We start from the raw sequence: 19663 nt of genomic DNA, 5'->3' as shown, positions 1-19663 counted from the left end.
CTATTTCTGGAAACTACCAGTTCCCTTCATTCAAGAAACATAAAAACCTAATGGACAAGGCTACCTACAGCTGAAATAACTAAATGGGGCATAAAAGCAGTGCAAGTCTTTTGTGCTTCCCTTGCTGTAGCCAAGGTACTTTCATTAGTYAGTCACCATTTCTTGGCAATTGAACGGTTGGAAGGAGATAATGATATAAGTCATTATTGCATCAGTCCAGAGATACACTTCCATGTCCACATCTCTCTTGTGTAAAACCCTGAACAGGCTGTCACCCTTCTTTTTGTTAGCCACATTAATTGGGTAGTCTTACCTTTTCAGATAGAAGTGGGCTCCGCTAATAGATAATGTTCACGAAATTCAAAATTGGTGTAGTATGGGTGTAAGAACTTTTAGGAATAGTTTTATCTCTCACCCGATGGGTAATAAATCTTCCCATTAGCTGGCCACAATAGCTAATCCGTAATTGATGTCAGTGTAGTTAAGGTGGAAATATGGCTTTTTACAGTGCGAGTGTGCTGGTCAGCTGAGTTTTATGTGCTCCTGGGGCTTACACATGAATGAGGGTCACTTATCTATGTGCCTCATGAATCCCTAAACAGCTGCTCTCCGCTGTTCGCCTGGCTGGCTGTGGCAGTCAGGTAGTTTGTTATAGGATTTTAACCAAATGCGGCTGCAGAGCAACGTGGGGAAACATCTGTTGTGTGTGGAGAACAATGCTGTGAAGTATAAATATATTTGCATATGCGCAGGTTCTTCCTCATGTAAAAGAGGTCTTGAGGTATGAGCAGGTTGACAAAAAAAAAATGTTTACTTGCATCTAAAACAAATGATGGTGAATCTTTTTCYGTCGACTGGTGTGCACTCCTTATTTTACCTAAAACCGGAATTTTCCTCTTGATGTGGACATGATTAATTATTGTTCTGGTTTCTCTTTTTTTTCTGCTTCAGGTGCACAGGAGGTGGTGATCAGATGTCCCCTCAATCATGTACAGTGTATTGGGACGAGAAAATGTATTCATTTCAACAAGCTCTGCAACGGGGCCAGAGACTGTGAGGACGGGTACGATGAAGGAGTTCACTGTCGAGGTAAGAGAAGCTTTCATGTTCATTCCYCTTGCCTTGGGTTTAGAATGCGTAAAATGATAAGAGTTTTCATTATCACTGCAATTAATCAGATTGTGCTCATCTTATTTGGATTATTAACGTTGTATAATTTATTACGCCCATTAAATTRGAATTAATTTTTAAAACATGTATTTGTTTTAAATACAACTTTCATATCTAGTTAATGTTCCCTAAAATACTATTGCATATTTTAGCAAGGCATATTCCAGATATGTGCTTTTCTTTGTATAAATTAATAGTTCATTTTTACCCACAGTTAGAAGCTGTTTGTTTTGTTGTTTAATACACTTTTATCAGCTACTTAGTAGATGACAGAGAACAGCTTATTTCATGCTACGGTGTTTTGAGTTGGCATTTTCCCCCTTTTGCTGTTGAGCTGGTTGCCAGGGTGATTTCTCGTCATCCCTACTGTCAGAGCAGCCGAGAGAAGCAGCGGGATGGCAGCGCCAGGTGTTGTGCTGTACACAAGTTTTTGTTGTTGCTTACCTTTTGTGCAAATACACCAAGCTGTTACAGACACCTGGCTTCTATGAGGAGGCAATATTTTGCCCTGCAATCGCTGAGGTCCTGGCACAACAATAGCACCCGTCAGTCATAAACCGCAACCTGTCCTGACCCCGTAAGACAGTTAAAGTCAAGCTGGGATGAGTCCGTGTATGAATCAGAGGTGCAAAGAGGTGTCAGTGTCTGATTCATTGTCCTGAAGGAAGAAACACTATTTAAGTATTTTCCTCCCTCTTTTTTTTTACATTGCCATTAACTTAATCTTGTTAAAGTCTGCAGATATGGGGGTAATGGAAGGTATTTGGTACTGAAGATATATACATGTCTTTTGTTTGTTTCTTAGTATCACTTCAGAGATGTTCAATGTTGCATCGAGCAAGTAGCTGATTTCTGATTTCCAGTTCTTTTATAATGTTCTTTTGCCACCAACAATCTGTATTTATTCTATTTTTTTTTAAATAATGCAATTTGAGACAATATACATATCAAACTCAATTTTTTTTTTATTTTTTCTTTCTCTCTGCCATGACCAGGTGACATTTATTTAAAATAATTGACCATTTTATTTGGAGAGCCTTGCTAATTGTGCTTTGACACTTTTTGTCTTGAGACAAACCATAATTCTTTATAGCACAGATTCAATGAAGTGCTTGAAACATTACTTAAAGATTTAAGCCATATTGAAATGATAGCATCATGCAGTTCCTACAAGTTTGTAAACTGCACTTCCATGATGCTTTCTACAAAACATACATCCAATTAATGTGGAGGCCATTGGAGCCAGTCAAACACATTATCATGTTCAAGAATCCAGTTTGAGATTTTTTGAGATTTTTCATTCGATGCATTATCCCGCAAAATATTATCACAATGATCATAATAAAATACCTAATAGGGGATAAAGAGCCAAAAGTGAGCCAAGAAAATATCTCCCACACCATTATATCACCATCAGCAGTTTTAATTTTGCATATAAAGTGGGATAATACTGTTGACCTCAAAATCTGAACCCTACACTCTAAATCACAGCCAAAAATGAGAATTATTGGACCAGGGAATGTTTTCCCAATCTGTTAAATTTTGGTGAGCTTGTTTGAATTGTAGCCACAGTTTTATGTTTTCAGCTTACATGAGTGGCAGCCTGTGTGGTCTTATGTTGCTGCAGTCCATCTGCTTCAAGGTTCGACATGTTGTGCGTTTAGACATGGTAGGATGCATACCTTGGCTGATGTCTTTCAGTGACYTAAACTAGTCAGTAAATTGATTAAGGCATCTTTTTTCTTGAAGGACATGAGATTTCCAGTATTTCATCAGTTTCTGAAATACTCAGACAAGCTTGTCACATTTAAACTTAAATCCTCTTTCTTTCCCGTTTCTATGCTCCGTTTGAACTACAGTAAACTGAGCAACTGCTGCTCGAAGGGAAGAGTACTTGTCTTGCAATTGGATTCATTTCCAGCTTCTGCTCATGCCACATGATGATGTGGACCTTGTCATAGCACTTCAACATAGGTTGTCCCCGACCCGTTAATAAGTGTATGAATGGGTACGCATCTAAGAGTGGGTCTTTGTAAATGTGGCTCTACTGTAAACGTGTTTAACTGGTTAGCATGTCAAGAGAAATGCTAGCTCAATACATTTTCAGCAAGGCGTTTTTACCTCATCGGCTGAGATCACCATTTGTGTTGGTGACTWAATAAACTTGCATAATAAATTAACCAATGGCTGTTTGTGACCAACGTCTTGCTACATCTGTAAAAAAGGAGTTGCAGTAATACAGGGTTTATATCTTATTTTAAACCAAGACAAAAATACCAAGGCGATGTGTTAACTGTCTTTCAAATCTGATGTTTGGGATTTATGTGATTAGTGCAGTTTTAGTAATTAGTGCAATATTATATTGATTATTGACCAACAGATTAAGTCTCTGTCTTTGTGCRTATTGAATGCAATTAGTTTGTTACATTTTGGTGGTTACTCTGAATTCACTTTAATGATTTTGAAGACTTTGATTCCTCTTCCTTTCAGGATGACCTGGTCAGCATTTATTTCTGGTCAGTGAAAAACACTGATCAGAATATGATTGGATTTTGGAACGGTCAAGCCAAGAACCATAGGATATTGCACGTCAACCATTTTTTAAAAGTACATTCTTAGTTGAAACAATTGCTGTTTTTCTGACACACTGGAGTCAAACATGGAGGAACCCACAGTGATTTCCAAACTTTGTGTGTGTGTGTGCATATTAGCCTTTATCCTTGAAAAGTAAAACACAGGCATTAAAGTGAGAATTTATTCTAAAAACATAAAATGATGAACTACTGTGTCAAGTACAGTGCAAAAAAAGTACAGTGGAATCCATCCAGCGTTCTTAATAGTCATAAATACACATTGATGCTGCTTGCTTGCCACTTATGAATTACCTTTGCCATAATGGATTCCTATTAGAACACCTCTTATTCTGTTATTCTTCTGAAATGCAGTGAGAACACAATAGCACAGAAACTGACCTTGCTGTATAATTCATTCCTCTCACAATCATCTTCCACTTAAAACATAGCGATGAAGAGAAAAATAAACTGCTTTTTTAAGTCTTTGTCCAAGTTTTATTGGATATGAATTAATGTAGATATAATACCAAAAACATAAATGCTTTTTATAAGTCAACACATAAAATATTAAGTTTTATCTGTAAACTATTGCAGCATGATACGTCAGTCTTTTACTATGTCATAACTTGTCCTGAGAATGTTATTTAAAACAGAAAGCAAGCATAATTTTTGCTGATAMAAATAAGAGATACTGTATTGCTTTCCACTGTTAGAAATATGCAATATTATATATTTCTGTGCTTAATTATGTATTTAAGTTTATCACTGGTGTGTCTTGCAGAGAATGTACTCTTTGCCCTACGGGTGTATGTAGTGTTGCATATCTAATAGCTGAGACGGCCAACCTGTAGTCATCTTCTCAACATCCATGCCACTCAAAGTGTTGGTGTTACCTTCATGAAAGAGACAAATGCTGCGTATATMGTTTCCACACCATCACTGTAAATATCTTCAAACAGGTCAACTTTTTTGTACACTTTTTGGTCAGTATGCAGAAACATGTGGGAGGCRAGCSGTGGAGTGTAGCTGTGGGCTCCATACAGAAAATGTATTCACCCTGGCATCTTACTAAAATGAGGTTTAATTGTAAAAAATACTAGGGGTAAAATTCTTTGTTATTTTTAGACCATATCATGAAAACATTCAGCATCTAGTTCATAAGGTAACTTCTGTGAAATCTATCTGATGAAACTATGCTATGGTCTTCTGATAGAGGTAATGAGACAAAGATGCATGTGTATAGAAAATAAATKTAATATTTGTCTATTATTGAGTGGAGAGTTGATTTTAGGTATTTCTTACAAAAAACAAATATGTAATACAGGATTTCCCATGCTRCTGTTTTGCACAATTTTCTTGCAAATCATAATTTCTCAAGTAATCYGGAAAAGGGAATAAATAAAGGATATATAGTTTTGCCAGAATCAAATCATGGATGAATATAATCAATTTTACATCATTTTATTTTAAGTGGACATGTTTCTTGCAATAGTTTCACTTATTTCCAAGTTCAAACATTATCACTTTAGTTTAAATGGTTTGGGTATACGCCCACAATAATATTGTGTAATATTGTAAAACAGTCTCAAGATACATCACACATACACCTGATCATTTTAATTTCATTGGATTAGTAAAGAACATGATTTACAGTTGTAATGAAAATATATTTTTTATTAATTTATAAATATTTCCATTTCTTCCTCAGTACAGACATGAGTCAARTTTGAAAGCTGCAAAATGTATCCATCTCAGTTCGTGTCAATACTTAAAATTCTACTATACAAGACTAATGCATTATTACCCCCTTTTGTTCAGTTTTCATGTCTTACTCCATGTCTTACTCCATGGCATTCTGGAAGTTTTTCAGTCAGGTTTTAAAACTCTTCATAGTACAGAATCTGCTTTAATAAGAGTTTTTAATRACATCCTTCTTGCATGTGATTCTGGTAACCATGTTGTTCTGATTTTACTTGACCTAACTGCTGCCTTTGATACAGTAGACCACCACATTTTAATATCGCGATTACACCACATTGTTGGTATTGATGGCACTGTTCTTAAATGGTTCCGGTCCTACCTGGAGGAGAGAACATTTTCAGTGAAAATTAGTGACTCTGACTCATCTGCTGCTTCAATGCCTTATGGTATCCCGCAGGGCTCAATTCTGGGCCCTCTGCTTTTCTCTCTTTACTTACTGCCTCTGGGTTCTATCCTCAGGAAACATGGGATTTCATTTCATTGTTATGCTGATGACTGTCAGATTTATTTGCCCATGAAGCAGAAGGATGTCCATTCCATCAAACATCTCCTGGCATGTCTAGGTGATATTAAATCTTGGTTTGCCTTGAACTTTTTAAATTTAATGAAAACAAAACAGAGGTGATGGTGTTTGGACCCAGTGGCTCATGTGAGTCCTCATCTGTTGACCTGGGACCCTTGGAGGTATATTTTAAACCTGTTATTACAGATCTTGGTTTTAAGGTGGTCAGTGATTTTAAATTGGACAGCCAAATCAGAGCCGTGGTTAAGWCCAGCTTTTATCATTTAAGGCAATTGGTGTCAGTGAAATCTTTTCTTTCCAGGCAGCATTTTGAAACGGTGGTCCACGCTTTTATTTCGACTCGATTGGATTACTGCAACTCACTTTATCTGAGAGTCGGTCAGTCGCTGCTCTCACGTCTGCAGCTAGTACAGAATGCTGCTGCATGACTTCTGACAGGAACTCGAAAGAGGGAACATGTGACCCCTGTCCTGGCCTCACTTCACTGGCTGCCTGTATATTTTAGGATTCATTTTAAAATTCTTATGTTTGTTTTTAAATCACTRCATAATCTTGCCCCGGCTTACCTCTCTGAGTTTCTTCACCCCTACGTACCCTATCGGTCTCTCAGGTCAGCAGATCAGCTGCTCTTGGAGGCACCGAGATCCAGAAGGAAGCTGAGATGGGACAGGGCTTTCTCTGTCATTGGTCCTATTATGGAACGACTTGCCTTTGCAGGTCAGAGAGGCCCCTTCACTGTCCACTTTTAAAGTTCGTCTTAAAACCCATCTATTTTACTTGGCTTTCAACTCCAGCGGGATCTAGTTTTAAATTGTATGTTTTTGTTTTAAAACTGTAAGTTTTTATTTTTTAAATTTTTTTTATTATGTTGTGTTTTAATGTACAGCACTTTGTATCAGCTGTGGTTGTTTTAAAGTGCTTTATAAATAAAGTTGGTTTGGTTTGGTTTGGTTCTTCATTATGATTTAACGCTGTAATAATCTAAGATTCTTCACAAGTTCCCTAAGCAAGAGCTACAGTTTAGGACGTGGCACATCAAACTCAATGAAGCAGGAGAAATTGAGGTCACCAGAGACAAGTCGAAGGCAACCAGCTGGTTCTCTTAAAAACTTTCCCTCCCTTTTTTGCCCACCTCTTATGAATATACATGCTGAGCATCCCACGAGGCCTTGAAATGAAGGTACCCATATGGAAAACCATCAAACTCTTTTTGCTCACCTTCAGAAGACTCATTTTTAATCGGATGCTACCGGCTGCGCTGTGGGAGCTCTGAAGTCTCTGCTTCTTGCATTTGAAGAAGACAAATGTCAGTCCTAAATAAATAGAAGTTAGTCAGTTATCAAGCTTCTTTTTATATCACAAGAGCTGTCCCTAAAGGTGAAAACAAACACATTTATTTACATTTTTTTATAATAAAAACAATGTTATTGAAACAGATTACTCATTGGTTAGAATGACGGTGTTATTCCAATGCTGTCACATGCGGTGCACTTGCTCAGCCGAGCTCTGGGCGAGAACTGGCCTACATCTGAACTTTGAAAACTGATTCCAAGGTTTTCCAGTAACATTTGATGACACGAGAAAGAAAAACGCTTTAATAAAACAAACCCAATTTATTTGGATGCGAAACTTATACCGTCATCTTACACAACACAAGGAAATCCTACTTCTCTTGTTTTAAAGTTTCGGGAATTGTAGACAAAACAAACCACATTAATTAAGTAATCAAATCTAAGTCTTGCATACAACTAATTCACTTTCACACTAGTGTCACTAAATGATTTGAGGTTTGAATGAAAAGATCTGTGCTGTCACATGGTTCTTCAATCGTTCGTCTTGAATTTTAAAACAATTAATTGAAATAGTGAAGGTTATTCAAGTTTTCATTTACAAGTTTAAAAAAAAAATCAGTAGTTAGGAGCAGTGCCAATTACTGACTGAAATGTAATCTATTTAACATTTTTATCCCAGTAATTCCCTTCCCCATAATGTCCTTCCTTAGGTTTTATGACTCAAATAAAGGACATTTCAAATAATTACAACCTGGGATTTTTTACAGCTAGATCACATCTTTTTTGTATCCAATTTTTTTCTCCATGTGCCCAACAGAACATAACATTCCAGGATACAAACACATTCTGGCAAGGAAACATTGCGATGCATTCCCATTCATTGCAACGTATCATTTTTGTAAGCTTAGATTTTTTTTTTTTATTCTATCAACTTTCATGGACATTTCAATAAATTACAAATATGCAGCATAGTAGGGTGCATATCGTACTATTCGTTTTTACTTTCATTAAAAATATATACTGAAATGTTTGTTTTTCCTAATTAGACTGTGAATATACACTTAGTTACCAGTTCTGGTGTTGTGGTCTCCCAATTGCATCTTGAAAAATAAAACCGTTGAGCAAAGTGCATTAAAATTCAATATAAAATCAATAAAATAGGGATCAAATATAAGTAAAATACAAGCTACAGGTTTTTTTACTAAACATTTGAATAAATGAAAAAAAAAAACAATCTCAGAATACATCCAATAGGGCATATCCTATACTACACACACAACAGACAATAGCTGTCCAATTGCTGGATTTATGGTTTTAATTTCTTTTCCTTCACCATTTTTTCCCCATAGTCTTGCCTTTTTTATTGTGCTTGTTGCATTTTAGTACTGTTTTGTGTTGTGCTAAGAACATATTTAGTGTGCAGTTATTGGTGAAGGTTATAGATGAAATCAGGTCTGTCACAAATGTCAAGAAGCCTGCTGTAGTCTGGGATGCATGTATTTGCTGCGATGTTACACTGATCTTGTCACAGCTCAGCTGGAATATTTCTGAATTATATCTTTAAAGCTATCTTGGTTTCATTTTTCTACATAATATGGTTTGGATTCCAGTAAAAACATCCTTATTCTCCTGAATGTAAATCATGTGCTGCTTACAGCCCACTGTGATTTGTCCACAGCCTAATAGTTATCTTATATCCTCTTGTGTTTATCTGGAAGATTGGTTTTGAGGTGATTAAAAGTAGTAAAGTCATATCACTAAAATCTGTTATATTTTTATTTATTAATAGTATAGTTATTCACTATAAATACACCATGTCACCAAAAAGTTTGTGTTCATTTCATCACACACAATTCATCCCAACTGTTTGCCCTGCACTGTGGTTGCGATGCCAATAGCTTTGTGCTTTGTCCATGCTCATGCCTTAAAGGAGGGCCTTTAAGTAAACAATTGTTAAAATACACAATTAAAGACACATAACAAAAAGCAACATAGCATGGTAGATTAGTTGTGATCACATGCCTGACTTTATTTTCTTAAACACCTTTAATTTCATATAAATGTCCCCACTCTGAATCCAGTTGCTGCTAAGAGCAAAGAACATAAAAAGCAGACTGTCCAGATGATGTCTGTCTCAGAGGCACTTTGATGTTTCCACTGGAGACTCCTCGTGTGGCAGAGCCCACCTCCTCTGAGTGGAACTACAAGTTCACTGAGAACAGAAGGGGCTGGATTGTACATACATTTATACATCAATTTTAAATAATGAAACATTATAAAATGTTCCGAAACTTACTAAATTTAGGGTGTATTCACACCAGCCCTGTTTGGTGTGAATGCACCTTAATTGAACAGTAGTGCATTTGTCTAAGTCTGATTTGCTTAGGGAGGTATGAATGGTCAATGAAATGCTGATGCTAACCAAATCGGTAAACTCTGGTTTGAAAAAAACCTGGTCTTTGTCCAGTTGAAGTGAACTCTGACTCAGTTTGAATGCATATGTGGACTCAAGTGGACCAGAGACCACTCCAAAAGCAGGAAACCAACTATAACGCAGGCCATTCTGGGTAAATACTACCAATACAAAAGTGTGAGTCTGGTGCTGGAAGGAGAAATGGGTCTTGGTCTTTTGCCAAAAAATAAATAAATAAATCCTACAATTGCTGTGTAAAATTTGGAAATGGGAATGTTGGATTGCAGGATTTTTAAAATCTGAGGTAAGGGGAAGACTGCCTTTCTCAAAGGAAAACACATCATGCTAATCGCTAATGCTAAAGTCTGTTTAAAAGGAGTCTTTTATCAGTGTATTTTTCTTATAAAAGAACAGTGCAATCCAATTTCACAGATATTTCTTTAAAATATTTCCAGGTAAAAAATGACCTTATTCTTTATTTTCAGCTCTTGGCTTCACTTCTGAGCAAATAGTCAAAAAAAATGCATAATTTTCACCGGTAGCACAACTGAGTGACAAATAAAAACAATTCTCAAACATGCATGTAGGTACAGTTCAAGTAGCTCATGTTTCTGAACTGAAAGAAATGTATGAAGACCTTTACGCTTTCTGTATCAACCAAGCATGTGGGGAATGCATAATCTCCTAATAAGAGTGCAATGCACATGAAAACAGTATCAAGAACATGATGTAGTTCAGAACATGTTTCATTTCAACTGACATTTAAACAAACACATCAACAAACTAAGCATGACCCCCAAATCTCATTGATCATTAACAAGCTGATATGGTAATAGCTCATGAGTACTTGACATTTATGCCGCAGAATTATCCCATTCCTTGATTGTGAAGAGTGGAGAAAAAATACATTTAGGGAGCAGGTCAATGAGAATATAAAAAGTAGTTTCATGCTCTATTTAGATTGCAGTCTAAGAGGAGTAAGGCCTTTGAAACCCCTTCAGACAACAAAGGTTTCTTTCACAGTAAACTCTTCAATCCACCACTGTTGACAGACAAAGACTCCTATTCTAATACATTGTTCTGTGAAACTGATCATGTATGTCCTGGATTTTACATTCCTTGTGAAGGACCTACTTCACTGCTCACAGTAAAGCTACAGTCGCCACAGTTATTGCTGCAGAGTATGATTCCATTGCACCTCTCTATGGGCTCTGATTTTGAGGTTTTCACCCCGGTGGAGAAATGTGTTGCAATGTTTCAAATATGAAAACTGAATAACACCTCAAAGAGTTCAAAACTTACAAGTTTTTCCCTTCATCAAGCCTTGATTCTGGTAAATAAATGTAAGATTTGGATAAGTGAAAAAAGTAAATGCCTTCTAAACCTAGAAACTCGTCATGCTCACCTTTGCGTTTATAACTGCCGTGAAGTATTTGCAGTTACTTACAAAGAGTCTTTTACGTTGCTGTGGAGAAATTTTTACCATCTCCTTCTAATGGACTTGGTTTAATTCAGCCACATTGGGAGCTTTTTCATGTCTGAACACAAGTGTCTCTGACTTTGGCTATGTCTCTATAAAACCTGCATTGTGTCAGGGGGATTTACTGGTTTGCTTTGGAGTCTTGCATTCTATTTTTGGTTTTTGCCTCAGAAATCTTCATTTTCATCCATTCTCATTCTAATTGTTGAATAATGCGCTCTGACCTTATCTGAGGAAAGTGATGTCTGTCAAGCTTTAGATTTTGGTCTCAGTTTTTATGTAATGTCCTGGAGGATTTGCAGATGCACTGAGTAATTTTGATAGGCCGGCCCCATCTGTGATGATTCACCATGGCTTCGCTTTTTAACTAATTGTGGATAATGGCTCCACATGTGGCTTGCTGGAGTTCCGAAGACTGGTGGATACCAGTGACTTTATTTCACTTCAGCTTTTGAATTTCTTTAGGTTGTGGGATCATGCTTCCTTTTTAAGATATTTCAGCAACTTAAACTTCTCAGACAGTTTTTTTTTTCTCTCAAGTGTTTTCTTGATTCTACTTATTTGAGCCTGGGTCTGAGAAGTTAAATTTAAGTATTATGGTAAATAGCAGTAAGTCATAGTTTAACATACTGTAGGACTAGATTGTCTGAGACAGAGAATTTACCTAAATACTGTAAATGAAATTATGATTTTAAAGCAACCTTTTGTTAGGAAATCTTTGAGTAATATTACTTGAGATAACTTGGACTTGACCACTCAGCTTGTTTGAATTTGAAACAAATTTCCAAAATGTTCTTTACTTTCTAAAGACTTAGAGAAAATAGTGTTCATTCATGTGGGGTCCACTTTTGTTTTTATCATTCCTGCCTCAGTTGGGGTCTATTAAAGGAAAGCCTGTTCTTTATTTTCATTGTTATGCTGATGATTGATTTGCCCCAGAATCGCTCCATCCATCCTCTGTTAAATGTCTTGATGATTCAACTTTTCTATATTTTCATGATGATAAAAACTTATCTGGTTTAGCTCTAGTTCTACAACTTGCTCTCTTCCTGTGATCCTTGACTTAAGACTTAAGTTCATATATATATATATATATATATATATATATATATATATATATATGAGGTTTTTTTTAGTAAAGCAGAGAGCTAGACCTAAGCCAGACCTGACCTTGGGAAAATACTCTTTGCCTTTATTACAACCTGACTTGATTATTGTAATGCACTTTATGTCGGGGTCAGTCAGGTCTCCCTCTCTTGTCTGCAGCTTGTTCAGGATGCTGAGGCTCGGTTCTTAACAACAATCCAGGGGTTTGAAAACAGTTCACTGGTTTTATCCCCCTTTTACAAGCTCCCCATGTGTAAATGAATATATTTTAAAAGTCTCTTGTTGACTTATAAATACCTAAATGGGCTTGCACCCCCTTATCTCTCTGACCTACTACAGCCTAATGTTCCTTCCTTGGTACTCTGATCGTCTGATCATCTGATCAGAGTACCAAAACTAGGAGGGAGATCAGAAGACATCAAGATTTATTATCTGTGGCTCCTAAAGTGAGGGACAATCTGCCCTCCAACATTACACAGACTTTTTTGCTTCCCATTGTTAAAAACAACTGTTTTCACTAGCTTTCAACATGACGCGAGTTGCATGTTCTTCTGATTTTAATTAACTTGTGTTTTTGTATTTTCTTTGTATTTTGTTTGCTATGTTATGATGGCTGGAATAAAATGTGAAGCACTTTGGTCAACTGGTTTTAAATGTGCTATACAAATAAATTTTACATCAACATTACTTGCTACTTGTTAATTATCATAAACCCGCATTTCATTTCTTTTTATCAATATTTACCATAATTTTTCTTAGCCGATATTCTGCTTACAAAGTAATTCATAAATATTCATACCTGTTTTTTTCTATCCATCATCCCTCCTGTTTTGTCCCATTTAGACTAAGTTGAAGAGGCGACCCTGAGATGGTTTTTTTCCATCTGTTGAGAAGAGATGGGACATATTGGATAACAGATTTTGAGAATGTAGCTGATGGAGGAGATGAAAAAAATGACACAGAAGATTCATGGATGCAGTAAAAGGAGGATATGCAAGGGGTTGGTGTGAAAAAGAAAGATGCTCAGGATAAGGTGAGATTGGAGGAAATGATCTGCAGTGCAGACCTCAAAAAGGAGCAGCTGATAGGAGAAGATACATCATTCCCACCCCCCTTGTTTCTGAACAAGTCAATTATCTCACTTGATTAACTTTTCATTATAGCAATCCAAACAAACAGTTTTCTCCTGCTTGAAGGAGCTGCTGATAAGTGATGCTCCTGTTGTAAAATGACCGGCCATGAATACAGCTTAAAATAAATACTGAGATTCTTTTTTCTTCTTGTGGTAGGTTAAAAGTGCTCAGCCAGCCTTGTACTGTAACATATTAGCATATTTATTAAATTTTTGCTCCTCTAATGGATGGAACATTTGCCGTAAGTGGTCAAAGTGATTGTTTTCTTCTCTGCTGTGCCACAGTGYGATRTGTACTGCTTCTTTACTGTGTTACATCACCATGCTGCAGCCACTTTACCAAAGCATATGAGGTAGCAATTCTCTATAGTGGCGTGTTTGCCGTTTCCGTATTTCACACAGATGAATYTGTTGATTTGTTGTGTATTTTGGCAGAATTTATCAAAGTATCTCTTGTTACAATCTCACCCCTTTTTTAAGTCTGTATCAGAAACWGTTTTGCTGTTTGAGTCTTTTTAGGCCTTGTGGTATCACTGCTTGTGATCRACTTTGAGACAGACCCAACAACACGCTATATCAACAAGAGCAGACACTGGCAATCAATATTTCATGCATCTTACTTTGTTCTTGCACAGTCTGGCAAGATATTGTCACTCATATCATTACTCTTTCTAATATGAGGAAACAATCTTGTGTCATCAAATCCCATTACAGGGGATTTTCTTCCTCCGGAGTGGGTAGAATTAAAATTTCATTGTTTGCTGGCAGATTCTGACACCCACACCCATGACGTTGCTTCCAATTTTTCAGGGCATGTCAGAAGCCTGGCTGTGCACCAGGTTTTAAATCTCTTATCAAATTGGACTGTGGAGGATTACCAACATTTACTGTCATGTATGCCTTCTAGTTTGAGCTCCAGAGTAAAATTTTTTATATGAATATCTATATCTCTCAAGTTTAGGGTTTGTAYTGCTATCTGTATGGAAGGCATCATGYCATGTCAAAGCTGACATGCTMAAGCTTTTTAGATAACTTTCTAAATGCCTGTCAATAAACTGTGTCACTGCAATCATCACGCAGACACTTTTTTCTCCATGCAGACTTTCTGAAAGTTCAAACTCAAGAGATTATTTGCCCCATTTTCACTGCTGTGGAATAAAACCTGTCAATCATGCCACCCAGTATAACATCAACTCCAGCTACAGACCTGGAAATTGGTTCAACTCTTTACTTATGCTTAAAAAAAAAAAAAACAAAGATTCTTTGAACTGGCATTTGGTGTACCTTCTGTGTTTGGCTTGCATCTGAATTTGGTCCCACGTGAACTATAGACCTTGACTGTGGAGGGAAGCTAGACTGTGGAGTAGGGCTATTCAAAGACAAAGGCCATGGCCATCCCTAAAGGGAAGCTAGAACTAGGCCAGATGGGGCAATCTGACTGTTAGCCTTGGAGCACTGTTTTCTTGTTCATGGTGAGACTTCTTGTTATTACTGGCAAAGGAACAAAGCAGCTCTCTGAATTTATATTCTGCCATCTGTGTGGCTGAATGTTGAAGATCTGAGAGTATTATGTTGTGTGAGTGATCTATGCTRCCATGATGTCCTTGCTTTTAAGCTATGATCTAAACTAAAATCTATATTTAGGTCACGAAACTTCAATAGTACTGCAACTTACTTTTAACAGAATTGAGCTGTACATTCTCCACTGGTGTGGGTCATTGTTACCCATGTAATTTTTGTTATCAATGTACAAAATCTCACATGTATGTMTAGAGAGGAAGAATTCTGGTCTATGAAGAATAGAAGCTTTTGCAAGTGCTGTGGTTGACTTGTGTTTGTTGACTTTAGAGACCTTGAGCTTAAACTGTGTTCTCAGTTTACGCAAAATTACTACAATTCATTCAAACTTATGGACATAGATTTATGGTGGGATATTGTGAATGCTGGTGTCCTCTGTAACTCTGGCTGGAAGTTCAGCATGCAATATATATATATTTTTTAAATTAAAAATAATTATAATGTTCCTTTGCTGGTGTTATGACTGGCGTCATCAACTTAATTATGCAAATATGAGTGTGCAGGTGCCTGTCTCTGATTGGTTCCCAGAAGACGACGGAGAAGTTCAATTGGTGGCAGATATAAAAGCTGTGGATGCRGATTTCATGCCATCCATCCTCAGTTCATCTCAACTGGCCACACTGTGTGTCTGTTAAAACCTTGTGAAAGTTCTTGGAGTTGTAGGAGTGAGCTGCCGTTTATTATTCCTTAGTTTTCTTATGTTTTTCTTAATTACGGAGGTAAGTTTTTGTCATTTGGTTTATTTACGTTCAATTAGGCAAGTTGGTTAATATTCAGATAGCTTCCTTTTGTTTGTTTTCGGCATTATAGCTCCCTCTGAAGCCATATGCTCCACTTGTTGTAACATCTCAATCAAAAATACATCTTTTTAAACTAAATAGCAATATAAAATGTTCAACTTTGTGTGTCTTGGCCGCTTGGGATCTGAAGAGGATGGATCCTTCATGTTATGATCTGGCCACCCCTAGACAGGTCGTAAMAGCTGGGGGTCATATTACAGGTCACAGTGTCAGATGTGTAGAAAGATATTCCCGGRGAATTAGTAACTTAAATTAACGTCCAGTATTAAGAAAGACACAATATTGTGACGAGAGCAGGGAATGAAAGAACCTTCCCTTCTATTCCACTACTGGACAAAAAAAAACACTGCATGAGACCTTATTTTTTTCTTTCTAAATATTGTGGATAATTTGTWACAAAAGACTTGGTTACCCAAGGGTACAAAAATCTATGTTCATAGCAGATGATAAAAATAAATCAGAAAAGGTAATGACAKTAATCAATAAATCAATCCTATTTATTTAGACACAATTATGGTCCATAAAAATGCAAGAAACAGACAAAACAAAAACAAGAACAATAAAAATAAAAATAAAATAATCATCCACTGCCATATAAACTAATTCTAGTTCCACAAACTAGAGAAGAACCTCTCTGAGCTTTGAACAGGATTGTGATGCCGTTTACAAAGTCTGTTAACCTACACATACATCTGTACATAATGTTTTGAAGCACAGTAGCACAAGTTGGTACATTGGCATTTACAAACATCTGACTGGCTCTACTCCATCGCAGCACCCCAAGCGACATCCTCACGCCATCGCAGGAGTAAAACCTCTACTTACTCCTGAATGGTGCTTATTTTATTCTTACAGAATATGTGGTGTTGTCATACCACCACCTGGGGAGGCCCTTCTTTTCATAAATAATGAAAGCTGGACTGACAGAAATGTCGCATGAACATGACTTCTTAACACCATTTAATCAGTGGAGGAGAAACGTGTTTTTTTGTGGCAGGCAGTTTTAGTAGAAACATGACAAAATGGGGATAGAGTCATAGTCATTTCACTAATTTTACTAATTTCTGTGGCCCTAGATTGTTATTAGTTGATACAGAGAACACTAAGGCTAGATTGATTTTGCAATGCAATTTTGCAAGACTTCATTTTAAGGAATAAGCAGTAAAATATGTTACAATGTGGAGCCTGACTTTTATAGAAAAATAAACAAACAATAAACACAAACTCAGACTACTAATAGTCTGAGTTTGTGTTTATTGTTTGTTTTTTTCTATAGTATTTTTGGTGTATTGTAAGATGCATCATATTGGTTTTAGATCCAAATAATTCTAAACATTCTCCACCTATAGATTCTAAAGTATGTTATCTTACAAACCTTCATTTTAACATTACACCTAATACTTGCCACATATTGCACCTTTGCTCATTTCTTAACTACAATTACTATCTTTGAAGCTTGGACCTTGTAGGTCCTTCCATGGGAMCTCCAAAAAACATATGCAATGATTTTCTTTAACTTTCTAACCGTTCTACTTAATACACTTAAAAGGCAATAAAACTATAAAGTGCACAACCTCATACCACCTTATTTTCTACAGTTCTAGCTGTTTAAGAAATGTTGGATTATTGCATAGCAGACAATGCCTGGTGTAAAAGGGCAATTATTTTCTTGCAGTCGTTTTCTAACTTGCATTTTTTTTCTTCCCTCTCCCATTTTGAAGAGAAATTGGCCTTTWTCACATTGTTTGCATTCTTGAAGTAAACAGAAACTCATAAGTCACTAACTAAATTAAAGTATAATGAACATTAATTTTGCATTAATTTTATAGTAGACCATAAAATGAATGGTCTACTATTAGACCATTAATAATAGACCAAGTTGTGGTCTGTAAAAGATATTACCTTATTTAAAAAAAAAAAAAAAAGTAGTTTGTGATATATCCTTTGAAGGATGTGACCTTTCGAAAAACTAAAAAGTTTTCTTCAAGAACTTAATGCTTAGTGTCTCACACATATTGTTTATTTCTAGATTACAGTGGCAGGGATACAAGCACTTTACAACTGACTCATGCATGCAGAGGTAGCTTAGATATGTGAAAAGCGGGCTCAGTTCCAGATATACAATCCCCTCAGCCCTCTGTTTGCCAAGAGGAAAAGCTCATCATCTGGCGTCTCTGAGCAGATACAAGGATTAGCTTTGAATATCTTTAGCCCAGCATGTAGACATTTGATTACTGCTTCACAACAGGGAAGTATGCTTGCTACTCTATACCTCACGATGAATAGCAATGCAAAGGTCACTCAGGGTCCACACACAACTTTGACAATAGGTAAACTGGTATAAAGTGTCAGCCTTTGACCCGCCTGTCAAGCACTGAAAACTTCAAAACAAATTACCTGCTTTTACAAAGTATTATTACCAGTCACATACTTTTATTATTGAGATGGATGTTCATTCCACTGTGGCCACATTAGTGAAATGGGTCTGCTCTGAAACCCTGGGTGGGAGTTTGTTCGACAGGATTTCCAGGTTCCTTTTAGAGGTAAAAAGCATTCAAAACAGGTTAGTCTGAGATCTGAGAAATGTGAATGTGCAAGCCCAGGATGGGCTCACAATGAACCAATATAAACCAGGGATAGATAATATACACATTATGCTAAGGTATTTCAATGTACCAATATAAATTTTTAAACCATAAATATATATATTTTTTAAATACTCAGGTTTTCTCAGGTTAGTTTATTTTTTTGTGGGTCATTCTAAAAATTTACAGAAAAGAAGTCTGCAACACAGCCCTGCTTAAAGCTCATCATTGTGATGCTTATCCATTTTCTATGGCTGCAGCTGAAGAAGCTAGAGTTTAACTGTGCTCAGATTTAAATGTTGATGACAGAGATAAACCCACTTTGACCAAGACTAAACATACTGTACTTTGATTATGCTTGTGATCAGTTAATCATGTACCAGGTGAAAAAAAAATGCTGGCATTTTGTAATTTGGTTTATAAATTGGAGTAATTTAGAGCATAATTTATGGCTCTGAGTAAGTAATTAAGACCATAGTTAAGCAAGACGGAGAGTTTTTCATTTAAAATCTACTCCACCTAATGCCAGGACTAATCCCCTATTTTTTTTTTTCCAGAAAACCAAAGAAACTATAGCATTCAGGTTCAGATGAAATGGGCCCATTTATCTTCTCAAATACCAGCCCATAATTAACCCATATTCTTCATATCTTTGTAATATTTAGACTAAAAATTATTTGTATTTGCCAAAGATGTTCATGGTCAGTGTACAAGGAGAGACATTTTTTAACATATATTTTCCCTGTTTTTATTTGGATTTCATTTTAAGAATGTATGCTGAAAAATGTCATTCCTGGTAATGAATGGAAACGTTCATTGGTTTTACGCCTTCTAAATGCTGGATGTTTCAACTGGTATTTCACTGATTTACCTTTGGTGGTGAGCTTAATTCTGTCTTTCTCATTTTTAAATGTATAATCAGTATCTTTAGTCTATTTAGATTCTCACAGAAATGCTAACAGGTGAAAAAACTAATTGCTTTTATTCATTCTGAATGCTCTTTATTCAGCTGTGATCATACTTCCTGTTTCATTTTTTTTATTTATTTATTTTTTTGTACCTGGTTTGAATTGTTAGTTTAATCAAAGAAACTGCTGCTCCTGAGGTGTTTGATTTAATTTGTAACCCGTTCTGTGTGAAGCCTGAATGTTTCTTTTTCTTAAAATACAGGTTGACTTCAATTACCTTTAAAAAAATGATCAATTTAAATTAATGACTCAAGAATCAATTAGCACAGTAGGAATCAAAA

General features: G+C 36.2%; 1 protein-coding gene across 6 annotated transcripts in view; it reads left to right on the top strand.

Moving 5' to 3' along the window:
* Window positions 1-19663, top strand: part of lrp1bb (low density lipoprotein receptor-related protein 1Bb) — a 316436-nt gene that overhangs the window by 114179 nt on the left and 182594 nt on the right. For all 6 annotated transcript variants that reach the window (XM_008402891.2, XM_008402881.2, XM_008402905.2 and 3 more), the window contains exon 3: window positions 952-1089. In XM_008402891.2, the coding sequence (XP_008401113.1) occupies window positions 952-1089 (138 nt within the window). The remainder of the gene's footprint in view (window positions 1-951; window positions 1090-19663) is intronic.

Source organism: Poecilia reticulata, linkage group LG2 (genome assembly GCF_000633615.1).
Source record: "Poecilia reticulata strain Guanapo linkage group LG2, Guppy_female_1.0+MT, whole genome shotgun sequence".
Taxonomy (NCBI): domain Eukaryota; kingdom Metazoa; phylum Chordata; class Actinopteri; order Cyprinodontiformes; family Poeciliidae; genus Poecilia; species Poecilia reticulata.
The sequence above is the reverse complement of the archived record's forward strand: the minus strand, read 5'-3'. Positions and strand labels throughout refer to the sequence as shown.